This window comes from Idiotropiscis lumnitzeri, chromosome 9, assembly GCF_059441095.1.
Source record: "Idiotropiscis lumnitzeri isolate Australia: NSW breed Sydney's pygmy pipehorse chromosome 9, RoL_Ilum_1.0, whole genome shotgun sequence".
NCBI lineage: Eukaryota > Metazoa > Chordata > Actinopteri > Syngnathiformes > Syngnathidae > Idiotropiscis > Idiotropiscis lumnitzeri.
In genome coordinates, this window is record NC_142399.1 from 6,217,987 (window position 1) to 6,236,454 (window position 18,468).

The 18,468-nt window shown below is 37.3% G+C and overlaps 3 protein-coding genes across 12 annotated transcripts; 1 reads left to right on the plus strand and 2 right to left on the minus strand.

Moving 5' to 3' along the window:
* Window positions 1–120: 120 nt before the first annotated feature.
* Window positions 121–5,285, plus strand: mrps5 (mitochondrial ribosomal protein S5). The gene is made up of 13 exons (XM_088305323.1): window positions 121–312; window positions 601–701; window positions 981–1,076; window positions 1,364–1,489; window positions 1,568–1,681; window positions 1,766–1,885; window positions 2,169–2,203; window positions 2,724–2,814; window positions 3,232–3,278; window positions 3,512–3,569; window positions 4,105–4,167; window positions 4,261–4,397; window positions 4,909–5,285. Coding segments are annotated over exons 1-13 (1,215 nt in total). The 5' UTR covers window positions 121–310; the 3' UTR covers window positions 5,134–5,285.
* malb (mal, T cell differentiation protein (MAL blood group) b) lies at window positions 4,176–7,404 on the minus strand. 3 transcript variants are annotated; one of them, XM_088305325.1, is made up of 4 exons: window positions 7,194–7,404; window positions 6,480–6,647; window positions 5,904–6,026; window positions 4,176–5,828 (listed from the first exon to the last, which is right to left on the minus strand). In XM_088305325.1, the coding sequence occupies exons 1-4, from the start codon at window positions 7,284–7,286 to the stop codon at window positions 5,754–5,756; spliced, it is 459 nt and encodes a 152-aa protein (XP_088161451.1). In that variant the 5' UTR covers window positions 7,287–7,404; the 3' UTR covers window positions 4,176–5,753. The 3 variants fall into 3 exon arrangements, with proteins under 3 accessions (XP_088161451.1, XP_088161450.1, XP_088161452.1); XM_088305324.1 differs by having other exon boundaries at window positions 6,429–6,647; XM_088305326.1 differs by lacking the exon at window positions 5,904–6,026 and having other exon boundaries at window positions 6,429–6,647; window positions 7,194–7,403.
* Window positions 7,405–8,000: 596 nt separating this feature from the next.
* On the minus strand, window positions 8,001–15,250 carry LOC148329999 (myelin and lymphocyte protein-like). 8 transcript variants are annotated; one of them, XM_088305494.1, is made up of 5 exons: window positions 12,245–12,775; window positions 11,870–11,886; window positions 10,505–10,669; window positions 10,233–10,435; window positions 8,001–9,391 (listed from the first exon to the last, which is right to left on the minus strand). In XM_088305494.1, exons 1-5 carry the CDS (start codon window positions 12,325–12,327, stop codon window positions 9,317–9,319), a joined length of 543 nt encoding a protein of 180 aa, XP_088161620.1. In that variant the 5' UTR covers window positions 12,328–12,775; the 3' UTR covers window positions 8,001–9,316. The 8 variants fall into 8 exon arrangements, with proteins under 8 accessions (XP_088161620.1, XP_088161630.1, XP_088161629.1 ...); XM_088305504.1 differs by having other exon boundaries at window positions 11,870–11,963; window positions 12,312–12,767; XM_088305503.1 differs by having other exon boundaries at window positions 11,870–11,963; window positions 12,252–12,767.
* Window positions 15,251–18,468: the final 3,218 nt, after the last annotated feature.

Here is an 18,468-nt window from a genome sequence, read left to right on the forward strand (position 1 = left end):
CCAGAATTTGGCCGTGTCCGAAAATGCGTCCTTCGGAGGATGCAGCTTGCGAATTTGGACAGAGCCGAAATTACAGCAATACAAGAACGAACGAAGGGAGCGATGGCACCGGTGACTCTTGTTGCTGCTCTTACCATGCATTCGAACAGGAATAAGCAAATTCAGCTATTTTAATCACGAACATAAAACATAATTTAATGTAATCATAAATTGTTATTTACGTACTCATGCAGGGGAAAGGAATTTACACCAGTGGGCAGCATCGAGGCACTGCCTTCCTTGCCTCGCCTGACCGCACGTCCCTTTCGAAATGTAAATTATATACGTTAGAATTAAAATTAAAATACGTTAGAATACAATAATTTAAATACGTGCACGACGTTTGATGGCTGTTGTGGAAATCTATTGATCTTAGATTATATGTGAGCAGACAAAAGCCGGACTCATGTGATTTTTATTTTGTTCTTAAATAAATTCATACAATGAATTATAAATAAGTGGTGTAATAATAAGCCTAAAGATAATTACATAGTGCAATGCGAATAGTAAATAATGAAATAAATTAAATATTTCACTTCGAAAATTGGCATTTTTGAACAGGCGAAGATCAGCCGTCTGGCTTCTGACTTTTGAGGACCCGTCAGAATCCAATATGGCGGCGGCCGTACGCGTGTGTTGTGCCCTCCGTATCGTCGTTGGAGGTGATGTATTTGTCATTTATCTTCTTTTTTGGGTTATTTACAGTCTGATTTGTCGCTTTTCCGTGGTGTAATACGGTGCTTGTGATAAAAATGTGACGTCCGTTCTTCAATCGTGTCAAATCCAAACACACACATTAGGACCGTACCTATTAAGGCGGCTGGTCTGTGTTTGTTTTTTATCGATGTTGTTGCTTGTGCAATTTGAACGCATTTGATGTAGACTTGCACTAACACTCACTGCATTTGTTTAATCACTGCTACGTGTCTCCTCAACTGCAGCTCCCCTCCAGCTGATCAGCCGAACGACGGCCTCACCTTCTCTTATGCCAGCGCCGTATTGGCAATCAAGCAGACATGGAAGCTTCTTCAACAAGCGTAAGGATAAATATTAACATCAGGACATAAAGCATTACCAGCGGAGCCTATTTAAACTGTGTTTGCTAACCAAAACTGTGGCACCAATGGCGGCACTTATCTTGCATGAAAATGTATTTCTTGTTTTGCCTCCTACTTCCATATCTGTGGGGGCTTATTTGCACTGGATCAGAATATGATGCCTTTTTTTTTACATTTGAGCCTAGCAACAGCCTTTGTGAGCATTTACATTTAAAGGTGATCATTTGCTAAAGTGCCATGTCGTTTGCGTACTTGCTCGTACCTAGTGACGGCCGAAGAGCTTTGGAAAGGCGTGCTGGCCGAGTCAGGGGCCGGTGCCAGGAAGGGCAGAGGGAAGCGAACCAAACGCAAGTTGAAGCGGGATCTGAACCGAGGCCAGACCATCGGAGAAGGTGACGAAGACTTTGCACCACTCAAGTGATCAAGAGTGAACTTTTGGAGACAATTTTGTCCCTGACTTGACTGCGTAGGTCACGGCGGTTTCCTATGGCCCGGTCTGAATGCACCGGTGTTAAAAGACGGCGCCGTGCAGAGTATGAACCGCAGAGGTCAGGCCGAGCAACAGGAAGTGCAAGCTGAACTTGGTCCGTATACACGCACACGCTCTTTTGTTGATATTAGGAAATAAAATATGAAAATATGCATTGATGTTGTTTCCGCCCTTGCAGTGCGTCAGCGAGACGAGTGGGAGAGGAGGAAGAGGATGAAAGTGAAGCGGGAACGAGGCTGGACGGGCAACTCCTGGGGCGGCATCAGTCTGGGCCCGCCTGATCCCGGACCTAATGGAGGTAACGTTTATATATATATTTTTTGTTTTTTAATTAATTTTTTTTGGAACATGTTTAATGACTGTATGAAATTTTGGGGGAGGGATTCAGTAGTTTTGGGGGGGTAATTTTATTTTATTTTTTTTATTAAATGGGTGCTTTAATTAAAACAGAAAAGAGGTTTTATCAAAAAAGTATATTTTTAAAGGTCACTCAGAGTGATGCCAAAATGGCTCATGGTTACTTTTGGTTCAGCTGGAAAGTAGCGTCACAAAATTTTTGTTTTGTTTTTTTTTTTTTTTAGAGACCTACGAAAACTTCGACTCACGTGTTATTGAGGTGAGTGATGTTCGTTAGCCACCAATTGTCACACTAGTGCGCGTGCAATGGCGTACTGATCGTTTAATCTTTTGTATATAGGTGTGTGTGTGTTCATAATTGTGTAAAAAAGATGGTGAAAGACATCTAGCGAGGTAGACAAAAGAAAATGTGTGAGGGAGTATAAAAAATAAGACGAAATAAAAGAACAGAGAGGTGATGATGTCCATGACCACCAAGCTTGTCAGTTGCCTCAGCTTTGCTTCAGTTTAATAAATGCGGATGTCATTATTTTCTTCTTATCAGTGAAATGTGCAACCTTGAAAGCAAAATGGTTGAATGAAAGCAAGTCTGCTCCGCATCTTTGACTCGCATGAGACGAGAGTGGGCTAGCACTGAACTGGGTGGGTTTCATCCCACTGGCCTCTTCTCTGTAGTGAATCAGTGCTGCCCCCTAGTGTTTGGAAAGCCTTGGTACACTTTTTTTTTTTTTTTCCCCAATATGCATGAATGTCCTTAATCGATTGTTGTTGTGTCGCAGGTGAAGAGCGTCTTCAATATGACGGCAAAAGAGGGCAGGAAGAGGTCCATCAGCTGTTTGGTCGCCGTGGGCAACGGCCAAGGCGCCGCAGGTATGATAAACTTGCCGGGCGCTTCTTTAGGTCCAACTGGACGCAGTGCGGTTGTCCACCTCTGCAGATCACGATAAAAAACATGAAATAGTAGAAGATAATGTTGTCTTAAAAAATTTATTTAAATGATCCTCTTTTGCGAAGCTTTTAGGGCTTATTTTATATTAATGCTTTATGACAATATTTATGTTGGCTCATTCAGCGAAAAATAAATCAATTTTCCGCTTTCCATCTTGAATCTAAAGTTGACTCAGCTCAGCGCCCTGTGGCCTTTTATTTCAACACTGGTCTTTAGAGGATAGATTAAAAGGGAATAATTGTCAGTGCAAGTGAAGCTGTCAATAACTAGTTATTTTTCCTTTCCAATTTTTTACAAGGTCACAATGTGTGAATGAGGAGACCAAATTTTGTGTGCAGGTTTTGCCTTGGGGAAGGCGGCAGACAGAAACACAGCTCTGAGGAAGGTGAGGGCGCTGATTATAAAAGTCTTTGACATTATGATCGCCTTGAACATTGCTTTTTGTTGCGCTTCAACTTATTGGCAGAGGTAATCGTCCTGTGGTGTCGTTCAGAGCAGAATTTTTCTTTCGGCTCCTAAATTACAGGCTTAATCGTTCAGATATTGAATTGCCTGTTCTTGTTTTTTTATTGACTTTCAAATCCTAATTGCTACTTTTGTTTGTGTGTGTTTGTGCAGGCAAAGAATCGAGCCATCCACTACTTGTACTACATAGAAAGATACAACAACCACACTAGTAAGTACACACTTGCATTGTTAGTCGCCACTTTGGAGAAGCGAACTGTAGGGGAAAAATTGTTCGCCTTGAAATGTACAATTGGCTACTCAAGTGCCATTTAAGATGTCAATGAGGCTTTTTGTCCGCCTCGCTGTCAGTCAACTCAGCACGTTGACATAACAAAGTGAGCAACACGGAAGGTTTGGCCTTTTTTTTTGTTTTTATTGTTTTCTGCTTGAGTCATGTTGTATGATTCATAAGGCACACAATGTTCCCAAAAGCTTTTATTTGTCCGTCATTTAATTGTCTTTTTTTTTCCCCACAAGATGAAAAACAAATAACAAAAGTTAGAGCAGCTCCATGGTAGTTGGTTTGATCGGGGCTGACTAAACTGCAATGTTAGAATATTTTTTTCCAGAGGATAAAGAATATATGTCTGTGAGCATTTCATATGCTGCCTGTATAGTGATGGTAACCCTGTATTTAATTTGAGAACAAACAAATGGGGGGAGGCAAGCACACAATAACAAAATCTGTTTGTGTTTGTCAACAGTTTATCACGACATCGAATCCAAGTTTAAACGGACGACGCTTCGTATGAAGAAACAGAACAAAGGTACTCGGTTTGTGGCACAACAAAGGGTTTATTGTCATAGTTTAAATGATTTAAAAAAAGATGCTTTTCTTTTCATCCGGTGCGTGCGTCTAGGTTACGGCCTTCACTGCCACCGCGCCGTCATCACCATGTGCAAGCTGATCGGCTTGAAGGACATGTACTGTAAGGTGGAAGGATCGGTCAACCTGCTCAACATCACCAGGGCGCTCTTCTCCGGCCTGTCCAAGCAGGTAATCGATGGCAGGCGCTTGTTCACATCATATCATATCATACACTGTAGTATTATTGTTTTGCTTAAATGGTTTAAAAAAAAAACTGCACCAAATATTGATTATGGTTTAAAATATGTTTTGCAGTATGTAGTTATATTATTATGAATGCTGTTTATTTCAGTACCATGGTAAAAAATATCTATATTTTGGGCTGAAGGAAATGTATATATTTATTAGCCTAATTTCATGTTCTTATAATAAATGCAATTACTATTGAGAATTTAAATAATCAAATAATTGTGTCATGCATTATAACGATTCTTTCATTCTTTTTAATTAATTCAGTATTAACAAACTATATCTCACAAATAAATTTTATCGACATATTTGTATCTTGTATTTATGTAGTTATATATGTTATACTTTCATAGTAATTTGTTTTAAAGATAAAGATGACGATGTCCTTTTGTGTAATTATTTAAAAATAATTCACTCATTATTATTATTTCCATCCTCATCCATCTTCCAGGAAACGCACCAGATGCTGGCAGACAAGAAGCAGCTCCACGTGGTGGAGTTCCGTCAGGAGCGCGGCCCGCTGCCCATGGTGGTGGCGTCCCCCGAGGAGGGGGTCCGGGCCCAACCGGAGCCCGAGGACGAGATCCCAGACACGCGTCTGCACTGGGACGATGTCCGTGCCTCCCAGGGACTCAAACGCTCAATCTGGGCGGGCGTCAAGAGAACCATCTGGTAGAACTGCAATTTATGTGAAAAGCTCTTTTGTTTTTTTCATTATTTTCTAATTCTGTGAATGAATTGTATAAATATGATGAGAATCATGATTACATGTCACAGGCCACCACGATATCTGTGATGTGCATTAAAATAAAATATCATTTAAAAATTCACTGGATTTCTTTACTCGTTCTTGAATTCTGCCATCAACTAAATAATAATTTTGAGAGACTTTTTATGTCACAATGGCTGACCGTTGGCCCTTGACGCTTTTCTGTATCCTGTTATGATAGACTTGTCCACCCAATTTCATATCATTAGTTCTAACCTGTATCAATGGCTCATTTCTTTGTGCTTTCCAAGAGCTGAGTAAAAAAAAAAAAAAAAGTGCCCTAAAATAATCAGTATACACAACATACGGTAGTTTTCAGTGTCGGTGGAACCAACGTGAAAACCAGGGAGCAACCCAGGAGTGGAAAACAAGCCTGACAAACTTGTTTGGTTCTATTTGTTGAGAATACAAAGGAGCAACAGAAAATAAGTAAATGTTTACAAAAAAAATAAAAATGGGCTTGTGTGGCTAACTACGAAATGCTAATACTATGCTAATTGAAATGTTCATTCAGAGGACTGTTGTTTTCAGAAGTGTTTCCACCGCAGGGACGACAGGACGGCGTGAATGAAGTAGAGCAGCGTGGCCATGAAGGCAAACACCTGCAACACACACAACAATAACGCACCAGAAATAGGATAGCTTGAGCTACTGCTCGTGTGTGTAAATGTTCTGACCACAGCAGCGATGTCAATCTGGTAGATTTGGAACGCTCCTGATTTCATAACGAAGGTGATGAAGGCTAAATTGACCCCAGCACTGAGGTAGAACAACGCAGCCAAAGCGTGATAGGCAAAATCCTAACACACACACACACACAGGAGGGTAAAGGAATTACTAATCACGTGTCCTCATTCTCCAATCAAATCACAATCTTGTTTTAGTCCCATCTGATTGGTCAACACATTTTGACAGGCGCAAGTAAATTTATACTTAATTATTTTTTTTTGTGCTGATTCAGAATTTGCGTCACGTTTTCATAATAATGATGTAACAATCATTTAATGTCAAATCATGTCGATTTAGTGAATTAAGGGTTAGATTCAGCAACAGGTGGATTTCTGGGAAAATGCAAAAAAATGAAAACATCTCAAAAAACATCATTCTCCATTCTCATTATTTTTGAAAAATTCTTATCCACCGAAACGCCTCATCTCATTCTCTATTTTTGGTTTTCGTGCTATCACTCATCTCATTCTCACATGCTCATCTCTAAATCTCATCTCCTCTCCATTTTGGTCATGTGACCTTACAGCGGCGACCCACGCCGAGCCGTTCTTGTGACACCCGGCGATGAAGATGACCACCCAGAGGAGGGTCATGACGAAGCAGAAGACGGACACGAACATCACCCAGCCCAGAGGGTTGGGGGGGTCCACGTGGGTGGACGCCACCAGGATCCACACCAGCCCACCTGTCACCTGCACGCAACCAGGAGGTGAAAACATCACAAATTGCATTTTTTTTTAAATTTTTTAGTTCATTCTACATCCTGCATTCTGTGCAAATAAATTGGAATTTGAAAACATTTTGCAAAATGAATTGCTGTTTTATACGAATGGTAAGACCTGGCAATAGTTCAAAGTCTGGTTTGAGCAGTAAAGCAAAAAACAAAAATCTCTAGATTATTTCTGTACATTGCCAAAAACTGCCACAAACAGGCTCAATGTGTATTAAAAACACACATGGCTTGAAAGTCAATCAGTCTGTCTTTTTTTTTTTTTTTTGGACACATTTCTACAAAAACTCAAAGGGCTCACGTCGTTATTTTACTTGATTTTGCTACCTGCCGGCTCAAGAACCGATTCGCCAACAAGGCCAGCAGTGTGTTTATGTAGAAACATCTTTCTTACACCAACTATGTATTCAGTCACAGAATGTCTCTCATAGCAATAATCCAAATGAAAGCGTGTGTCATGTGAGCTTTCTTCATATAAAGGATGTCACCATAGGTGAAGGTCACTCACCAGTTCGGGCAGGTAGAACAAATCGGGCACGGTCACGCATATTGCCAGTCCGCTGGGAAGACTCCCCATAGACTGGGTAGTGGTCGCCGCCATCCTAGAATAGTCGGACCCTTTTTTTTTTGTCCCGGTCGGTGGGGACTAAAGGAGCCGTAAGCAGGTGGAAATGCCACAGAGGCGAATTTAGCCGACAAACCAGTTCTGGTATTGTTGGTGTTTCCCACATGTCCATATAACGCCCTCTTTCTTTCTTTTTCTTTTTTTTTTCTTTTTGAGCAGCTAAGGTGAAATTTTGTGGCCCCGGGGGCCTAAGTGGAGACAGATGGAATATTGTTTGCGTTTTACACACTGGACAAAAATCTGTCAGTATGCGAGAATTGCTTCTAATGCAGCAAGGCAAGGTTGCGGCTTGTCAATAGGGGGCGCTAGGATACCGCCCCTCCACTGCATGTAATTCCAAATCGGCAAACATTTAAATGCAACTAAGACAAGTCGGCCAACTAGTGGTGAATGGTAATATTACAACTCAAAGCTATACAGTGGAAAAAAACAATTTACGGGGATAGGGGCTGGGCTGAGCCGTGAATAGCAAAAACTCACATGAAATTTTTGCCCATTGAAATGCATTGCGTGGGGAAAAAAAATAATTTGTAAGCCCTAACAAAAATTCAACCAAAAATGCCAATCATGCTCCAATATACATTTTCCATGTGTCTTTAAATATTTTCAGTTCAATAATATCTCTTTAAATTCATGTCGCAACATTTTTTCACTTCTCTCTTTGTTGAGTCGTAAATAGTCTGCAGACACTTTTGGAAATTCCTTATTTTATTTCACATTGTAGATTTGTAAATATATGCGGAAAGTGGAATCATCAAGTATATACAAAAAAAGTGAGCATTTTCAGACATGTAACAATCACGTCGGATCCATAAAAAACATGAAGTGATCCTTTCAAAAATAAAAAGTAGGGTTGAAAAGCGTGAGGATGTTTTACAGGCTGGTTGTAAACACAAAAGAATGAAATTGGGAACATTTTGCACACGCGTAGCAAAAGGTCACCAATATTGTCGACATTTCGTTTCAATTTTTATTGAGAAAAAAAATGGACGTTATTGTAAAACATAGAATGATCATTGGTAACATTTTGTGTGTTCATGACATTTTAGTAGACAATCATATAAAAAAAAAATGTTGTAGCTCGTGAAAATGGAGGACGCGCTGCCAAATTGGTTTGGCTGATTTGGTGTTTTTATTGATTTATGTTTATCAAATCATAAAGCCATATTTAAAATTGATTTGAATTGAATATCCATTATAATTCTTTTACATTTCAGAAACGGACATGCGGTGCTAAAAATGATAAATGAATCCCACATTTCAAAGAAAAGGTCACATTAAGATATTTTTTTTAATCTAAATGTAAAGCTTTGCCTGCTTTTTTGCATTTATTTTTTTTTTATAATTATTATTTTTACAAAATTTAAAAACAGACAAATGTATTATGTATTCTAATTTAGCAAAGCAAAATTATGTTTATATATGCATGTTAAAAGATTTGCAAAATCCAATTTTAATTCTGTTTGAACTGGAAGTTGTTTTACAACACTCACACATGGCCGATGTGTAATGCTAAATTTTTTGTCAAATTGTGTCAAAAAAAAAATTCCAATGCATTAACATTTTTTAATCGTAAAAATATTTTCTTGTTATTTTTTTTTTTTTAATGTTTCTCCATTTAATGAAAACAATCAGATTTAAAATTTCCCCAAATTTTAAAGTGACGATGACTTTTTGAATTTTTATTTACTTTGTCATAAAAAACACATTTGTTTTTTATTCCAACCTGACATAAGCCTTCTGTGAAAAAAAAAAAAAAGTCTTGTTGGGCAAAACTGGAAAAAGGAAATATGCTTTTTGGATGCCAGATTTATCATAATTTAATATTATTTGCAAATTTGATTAGTAAAACTCTCACATGTGACACTTTGTTTGCTGCTCATTCAGTCATGTGACTTTTGTAACTTGTCTGTAACAGCTTATATAAAAAAATCTATCTAATAATAAAAATATGATTAAGTGGTTCTGTGTTCAGGACAAGTCGACTGACATTTTTGGGGTCCCCTTTAGGCTCTCTGCCATCGGATGGCGGAGAAGATGGCGTGCAGGAAGTAGAGGAGCGTGGCCATGTATGACATCACCTGGATGACATCATAAGCACGGATCAGCAGCAGGTCAGTATTAGGCCAACAGAATCAAGAAAAAAAGGAGCTGGCCTTTTAAAAGATGTCTTACTTGGAATGAAGCATCAATACAATATAATATAATATAAAAATATATAATATAATATAATATAATATAATACAATATAATATAAAAAATATAAAAATATATAATATAATATAATATAATATAATATAATATAATATAATATAATATGGATTTTAAATTAGTCAAATGTTTAATTAATTGAATAATAAATAAAGGGACAAAATGTTACCAATTTTTCATTTGAAATGATTGCAGGGCAAATTCATTATGTGTTTTATGATTATTACTTTTTCTAAAAAAAAAAAAAATAAAATTTGATTTTTTTTTTTTTAATTTTATGGGCATTGAAAAAAAGGTGGACACGCTGCATTAAGAATTAAAATTTTAAGCAATTTAAATACTTTAATCATATTTTTTTTAAATGTTGGGAAAATGACCCCCAAAAAATTTTAATAATAATAATAATAAATTAAAAAAAGGATCCTTTGATACATTTGTTTTTACATTTTCAAGAAATATTCCTTTTGTAATTAAAAAGAAATCTACAGTAAATATACAATATTAACATAAAGTTTGTTAACTGGAGGCTGTTGTGTAACATTTGTAATGGTGACATCTTTACGCTAAAAACGCTTAATTGTTCACAAAATATTTTTTAAAAATCGCAAAGAAATCAATTTAAAATAATATTTTAAGAACTACTATTTAAAAACCTGGAAAATAAATCTTTTTCCCACAAATGAACTTTTTGAGCGTTTGTGTGAGACCCACCACGGCGGCTATGTCGAGCCTGTAGATTTTAAGGCCTTCTCCGATGAGCGGCACAATGGACAGGGTGCCCCCCGAGTTGACGGTGACCCCCCAGCCTTTGAGCACGGTGATGTAAGCCAGGATCACCGATGCGCTCAGGTAGAACACCACCGCCAAGAAATGGTAGAACGTGTCCTGCAGGATAAAGCGGACGCACGACGGAGCTGAAAATGGAGCGGGAATTCCAACTGTTGAATCTTAGCCAGTCAGCATTTGCGCGGGGAGTGTCTTACAAGAGCGGGCCAGATGCTGCTCTGATTGGCTCCGCACAGGAAGAGGAAGAACCAGAGCGTGGTGAAGACGAAGCAGAAGACCGACACGAACATGACCCACCCCAGTGGGTGGTCGGGGTACACGCGAGTGGACGCCACCAGGATCCACACCAGACCGCCAAACACCTGGTGGAAAGGAACAGAAAAAAATTATCAGGGTTAATTTGGGTGATGCGATTAGGTTTAGATTTATGTTTTGTTTTTATTTAAATAAAAATGAATATGTCTACTAAATTAGGGAGTTTGGGGTTAGAGTTTGCTGTTGTCGGTTAGGCACATTCAATATGACTTTGAGTGAAATTAAGAAAAAAATAAGAATTGGTAACCCCTAACCCTAACGCTAACACGAACCCCTAACCCGAAACCCTAAAGTTTTGTGTTGCAGGGTTAGTTGAGTTTTTTTGTTTTTTTTTTAACAAGCCTTTTGAGCCTGAAGCGGTTCTCAAACAGTTGCTAGCACTTGTCGGCTTCTCCCTTTAAGGAAACCCTAATGGCACTCAACCATCCTTCAAAAAAAAATACTTTCAAGCTACAACCGGCCCCCTCCTTTGACAAACATTCCCACTGAAAGAGACGTGAACACAATACACAATGGTGAATATTTAACCTCACAGTCCATTCATTAAAGCATGAACAAGTTGAATTTTACACCGAGATGAGAATAGAAGACCACCGTTGTTGTCATTTATCATTGCCACCTGTTCTAGTCATGTGATCGCGCACAATGACCAATCAGTCTATGGGCCCATTCATCAGAGCGGAAAATGATGTTGGTGAAGCAGCATGTGGCTCACGTTCTGTATTTCAAGTGAACAATTGTACGGTTATGGTCAACTACATTCCACATATCCACACTGAATACAATTTCTCCCCTTATCTTGAATCCATAGCCATGAGTTAATAAGTAGTGCAGTAGTAGTCCTGTTATGCTTCATAAAGAGACACAAATGCAGTAAAGCTAAGCAAACAGCGACGTTTCTGTCCCGCTCTGTTCTTGCCATGGGTCAATGACTCACAATCGGCACCACACCCCAAATATTAAAAGTGGCTTCATGTACTTCGCAAACATCAAACGCTCTATAAGGAATTTTCTTGGCTAGGAATTTGCTCGGTACACTCGCTGGCCACTTCGTTAGGCACACCACCTCATGAGATTCGAGTCCACGGCAGAGGTGTGACTAGCTTTGCATAGCTTAGTCAGAAAAAAAATAGCTCTTAAGTTAGCTTACTCATCTAGTTGGGAGTCAGTATGTAGCATTTAAACATTTTTTACATTTATTAAAACAAGGTCAAAATAATTAAACACAGTATAATATTCGTAAGCACCTGTTTTCATTCGCTTGCTGTCAAAACATTTTGGAACATCACTTTGAAGAAATGTAAAGAAGACTCCCTCGCAAAGGCTAACCCTCAAGATTTACTGCACTCAAACAATACAAGAAAATTAAATTAGTACATTTTAAAACCAATCAAATCATATCATTTCATCGAACAAAATTCAGCTAGCTTAATGTTAGCATACAATGGGGAAACACCTTAGGGAGGCTAAAGGAAATTAGCATCACTGCTAGCATATAAAAAGAGCATGCAAAAATACTATAGTGCTAACTTGCAAGTTGCGATACGACGTGGTAGTACAGTGAGGGCGTCCATTTCTAAATTTGGACTTCTCTTAATAATATTTGTTTTAATGTACATCACCACGAACCGCTGAGGAAACACAAGCAACATAAGCGCAAATCACGTAGCGATGCGACGAAATCCCCACCACCAAAAGCAAACATCCCCCGTCTGCCGCGCTCCGGTCACTTGTTGTCGGCAAACACACGGCGAGTTTGTCCCAAAACCAGACCAGCAGGTTTTTCCAAGGATCAACCCGACCGGCCCACACCGTAAAAGGAGCCGAGAAGATGCCCGGTTTCGATTTACGCCCTTCCCCCGCCTCTTGGAGTTAATTTTTGTTTTCCAGTTGATTCAAGGGATGTAATCTCTCTTCCTTCTGCCGTGCCAAAGAAAAATGGCCAGCAACTGTGGCAGAAAGGGTGGAGATGAAGCAGGTCAATAAAAGAAAGATCAAAGTCGTAAAAGTTGAAATGCAAATAAGTTTTCACTTTCGAAATACCAATGCATAGTCATGGCTGAACATCATTTCAGATTTCAATGTACCGTAAATGTTATTCCATTTTATTTTTATTCTTTTTATTTATTAAGAGATTTTGTTGTTTTGGATAAAAAATTAAAAAAACGATACTTTTTAAAAATGTATTTATTTATTTAAGTTCACTTTAACTTCAACAGCTACAAAATTATCCCATGAATGATTATGAAAATATTATGGATTTTTTTTTCAATCAGAAAATCAACAATGAAATTTTAATGAAATGTATATTTTTTCAAAGTGGATAGATAACTGCTTTTTTTTACTTTTGGATAGAAAGTTATCTCCAAACGATGATTTAGTTTTTTGTATTGTATCTCCAAATGTGCATCTTTTCTTTTCATCCAAAACAGGTAGAAAATGTTCTGTTGAGATTTTATTTGTGTGTGTGTTTTTCAGTCATGAACAGAAAAATTTGTGTTTTGAAGAACATATCTCTTACACGTTTGTGTAAAACCACACAAAAAAATCTGACAAATAATTGTAAGTACTGTTCCTTATTTATAAAAACAAACAAATCGAGAGACCGAAATGCAAAGATTTTTTGGGTGGTTTACTTTTTCCCTCTGGTAAAAACAATTATCGAGATTAGCATTTAATAAAAACTCCCAATAGTGTGCGTAACTAATTATTCTCCAAAACAAAAATAAAACAGTTTTGTTGCATTTTTTTATGAAAACTAACCGGAAGATATTTGCTTTCCTTTGCTCACGATGCTCAATGTCAGCACAGTGTCGATTCAAAAAATGCAATTAACGTCCAATTATCACGCGCATGAAAGGCCACATTTCCGAGCCTTTAAAGCAAAATGAGGACATATTTTCCTACATTTATCCTGCTCCGGGATATAACCACGATTTAGCTGACCTGACGAGTTTGTTTTTGGTTTGTTCAGTCAAATGTTTTATTTGTCACCGTTACGACGTGACGATGAGCCAAAAAGTCAACAGCAGCCTGCTCAAGTTTGCAGCGAATCCACAAAATGAACCAATGTCTTGCTACGATATTATACAGCACATGTGAACATTTGGATAGTTCTCTGTGAGTGTTTTGTTGTTGCTGTGGTGAGTGACTGGCCTCAACTGCCATGTCTACTAGTTGCCATGGTAACAGTAAATGGAAAAAAATTATTAAATTACCTGATCATTAAGATAATCAAATCAGTAAGATAGTCATTAGCATAATTAAAAATATACATTTTTATTTTTATTTAAAAATAAGTTAGTAAATGCAAAAAACAATAAAAATTATAATATAATGAAAATCAAAAGTATTTTTAAAATATGACAATTTAATAATACAAGTAACATGAAATTTAAAAATTCCTAAGAAAATGTACTTTAGAAAGTACAAATATATTTGTGAAATACAAATGTAATATAAAAATAGAATGATGTATAATTTCCCATCCATACATTATCTGAGCCAAAATTGGCAAGAAAAAAAATTTTTAAAAACTAAAAAGAAAAAACAATGAAAATATATATGAGCTCATATTTGTGAAATAAAATACAAAAAACAGATAATATAGCCCCAAAAAAATCAAGAGAAAATAAAACTTCATTCTAAAAATAAGAATAAAATTAACTTTAATTTGATCAAAAATAAATGTGAAAAATTAACAATAGAAAATATATGAATAATAAAAAATTATTACAAAATACATTAAAATTAAATTTAAAAAATAATTTTAAAATAAAAGCTCACATTTCTTAAGTTATTTAATGTCATGTCATTATCCACACCGCTTATCCTGGCCAGGGTCACGAGAGGGTGCTGGAGCCTATCCCAGCTGACTACGGGCGAAAGGCGCACTACACCCTGAACTGGTCGCCAACCAGTCACCGGGCAGACATAGACACCGTCACTGAGTGGGAACCGAACCCACGCTGCCCCCACACGAGTCAGGCGAATGTACCACTACACCATCAGTGACTCATTTATATAACGATAATTGGAAAATAAATGAATTATCTTTAAAAAATGCAAACCAAAAACGTAAAAGTAAAGACAATTTGAAATAGAAATAAATTGCATTTAAAATAGTAAGTAAAAGAACATTTTATAATAATACATAAAATATTATTTTAATAGAAAAACACCATTAAAGATTGCTAAAAAGATCATCAGCAATTGAAAAATAAAGTAAAAATGAGAAAAATCTTATATTAAGTAAATGTACGATATATGTTTTCTGTAATGATTTTTGGGCCCAGTTTTCCAGGCTCAACATTCAATTCCTCGTCGTGATTGATCAGACAGTCTTGTGTGACTACACAACACTGGTAACTCGCCCCTCACTTGAGAGCAAAACCAAGACAACCCTACACAGCAAACCACGAGCGGAGGAAGACACACAAACACGACACACGCGGCTTGCCATTCCTCTCCGCATCTCAAACCACCACCAAATGACTCACAAACTCTGGGATGAAGAACAAGTCGGGGATGCTGGTGAAAATCCTGCCGCCGGTGGGCAGAATATCTGCCGATGTGGTAGAAGCCATCGTCCCAAACGCACTATCAATGTGTGTGCGTGTGTGTGGCCGCAGAATGAGATGCAACTACTTTTAATATGCTTTTTATGTAAAGGCCGCCTCCCGCACCTCCTCCTCCACCACCTGCCCTCCGCCTACCATCCATGTGTCTTGGTGTGTGCGTCCATGCGTGTGTGTGGGTGTGTGTGTGTGTGTGTGTGTTTGTAGAAGGGCCTATAGAAGGCAAAGTGGCTGTTTACATACACACAAAAAGTGATTGTGAGGCAAGTCGTGCATGTGGGACATGAAAAGGAGATGCAAGTTGTTTGGCTGTGCTTAAGAAAATAAAAGCACAGACAATTATAGTCGAGAGCCCTAAAACAAAAGCACACACAGTTAGCTTGATGCTAACACACAAAGCAAAACGCCATAGACGGGCTAATAAATGCATACGGAAATACTCACAAGCATATATTCTTTATCCTCTGTGAAGAACGACTAGTATTACATCAGAATAAAGTTCATTCTGTCTCCGACTTATAATTAAACAGGCTTCTTTCATCTCAGACGTCTAAAAAGTATTTATTTTGACCACTTCCTGTCATGTGTCCGAATAATTGTGTTCATGTACAGAAGTGTAACATGTGTCACGATACTTTGTTTAACTTGTGATTTTATTTTGTCTCATTCGACAACTTAATAATTATGTCCATGTTGGGAAAAAAAAAAAAACATGCAAAGTGGCCATGTTGTGCACGGGTGCGGCTATTTAGAATGTGTCGTCATGGCAACCACCTACATTGTGTTTGGATGCACAACTGCCAGGAGACACACACAAACACACTAGCGCACGAATTACACGCAAAATACTCAACTGATCCATTGATTGATTTTGTCACGCTCCTGACACGTGTCTCAATGCTTTCGGTTCATCTTTTGCCATTGATTGTATTTATTGTGACAAGAAACTGGTCGCACATAAAAAAAGGTCAAAATATTCTGAGATTAAATTTTTTTAGGTTAAATTTTTTGATGGTCTTGTTTCAATTTCTCAAAAAATTCAGATTTTTTTTTAATAAATATAAGATTGCAACATTTTTGTCAGTATGTTAACTTTTACAGGAATCTGTGCATATTTTGTCAATAAAAAGGTTTTTTCTTGTATTTTCAAGAAAAAAAGAAAGTACAGACTCTCACAAGAAAGTTGTATTATTTGACAGAAATCAAAAAATATTTTTTTTTAGATGAATGCATATTTAAGTGGATAAATGGTGGATTATTATCCGAATAAAGTGTTTTTTTTCTTCTAAAATTATGTTTTTGTAGTACAATTCTGATGTTTTTCAAAATGCCAGAAAAAAAATAATTTCTTGAGAAACAACCTTTTTTTCTCCCTCAAAATTTATTTTTCCTACTACTGACTATTTTGCAATGCAATATTTTTTCATTTTAAGAATGTTTTTTTTTCAGTAAAAAAAAATCATTTACGAGTAGGATGAGAGAAAGTCACGATATTTTGGGATTAATGGTGAAATTTTGTATTAGTCCTATTTAAATTTCTCAAAAAATATATTAGAAAATATATATATATATATATATTTTTTTTTAACTTTCACAACATTGATTTTTTTCCCGCGTCTCCATTTTTTCTCTTTTTTTGTGAAAAAACTCCAAATGACTACTTTCAATTTTAAGAATGTTGTGGAGATACGTATTTTTGTTGGAGAGAGACTTTTTATGAGTTTTCTTCCTCCAGTTTTGGAGGCAGTGGCAGCGGTCGTAGAAAAGGACGACGTCATATTTTTGCGTCTCGTTTTTCTAATCCTCCATAAATGCTCACTTCCTGTTGGACCAGCTGAAAACTTCCTGTCAGTCTCATAATGACCACAATAGTCTGTTTTTTTTGTTTGTGGATGAGTTGAGTAAAATAACAGAAGTATTAGGACACTTGGCTGTTTCCACCGACATGAAATGAAAAAGTGAAAAATTCCCGCTGGCCCATCGATTGCCTTCTAGTTCTTCTTCCACACCAAACTTAGCCAGGTAGAAAACAGACTTTCTTTCAAAATGGAAGAAATCCAAATTAAATCTGTGCTGTTATGTTCTGAGTTTGTTTTCGCGTGACCGATGAGGGTAAAAACCACCGAAGAAGACTGCGTGGTCACCTGGGGGATGGCAATGGAATGTGGAAATACAGGACGGCCCGTGTTATTTGCCCGCAAACACCTGCACTTGTGAGAGTGTGTGGCATAGAGGGGGGGGGTGCATGAGTAATTTGTTTACACATCAGCACTATGTCAATTTTGCACAAAAAGTAGAATAAATACAATAAAGGCTAATATTAGACTTTTTGTGGCCAAGGGCTATTGATGCGGCTCTTCCACCTGCGGCACCTCGGTACTTTGAGGCTGACGTGCAAAGCAGTCGTCCACCGCGTGCCAACCACAAATTACTCGAAGAAGAAGAATTCTAAGCATAAGCATAAATCCACTGTAAATTCAGTTTATATTTGTAAATGCACTATAGACTTTTTTTTAGACTTGTTAAAAAAAATCAGTTCAGACGGAAGAGGGCTGGTGAAGATATAAAAAAAAAATAAGCATTGGCAACATACTGACTTTATTTTCAGAATTCCCTCTTTAAAGTGAGAATTGAGAATAAATTCAGAATCCCGACGAATTTATTTTTTTTCACTGGCCCTAATCCTCTTCCGTAGTTCCTTCAATAGGTTAGTAATAAAAGTTCATTTTTAGCTACCCAAGAAAATTTTATTTAGAAAAATATACATTTTCGATTAAAAATGACGGGATCATAAGGGATTAAAAATGTATTATTACATTTTTTTTAAACAAGTATTTATCACATGCATGAATGAAAGCCCACAAATGTTACGAAGACATTCCAGTGACTGACAACATGGCTTCTTTTATAGCAAACTATAAAAAGAGCGCACACTGCCACTAATAATTAACACACAACACTCCTTTGGTACCCCGTAACACACACACAGTGATGTTGACCTAACGGGTGGAGGCAAAGGGATTCAGCTCAGTGAGCACTTCATTGGCATGCAAAGAAAAATGTGATATAGCCACGCCCACATTGCAGGGGAACATGAGGACTTGCGATTGGACGATGAGGACGTGCTATGCGTGCTGTGATGTTCATGGCTTAGTTAGACCCAAAACATTTAAATAGTCTAATTGTTTAGTCTAGAGTGAATGTTTGAATTAAGTAAATTCAAGAGTTTTGTAACAGTGAACAAACTAAATGATTGAAATCATTCATGA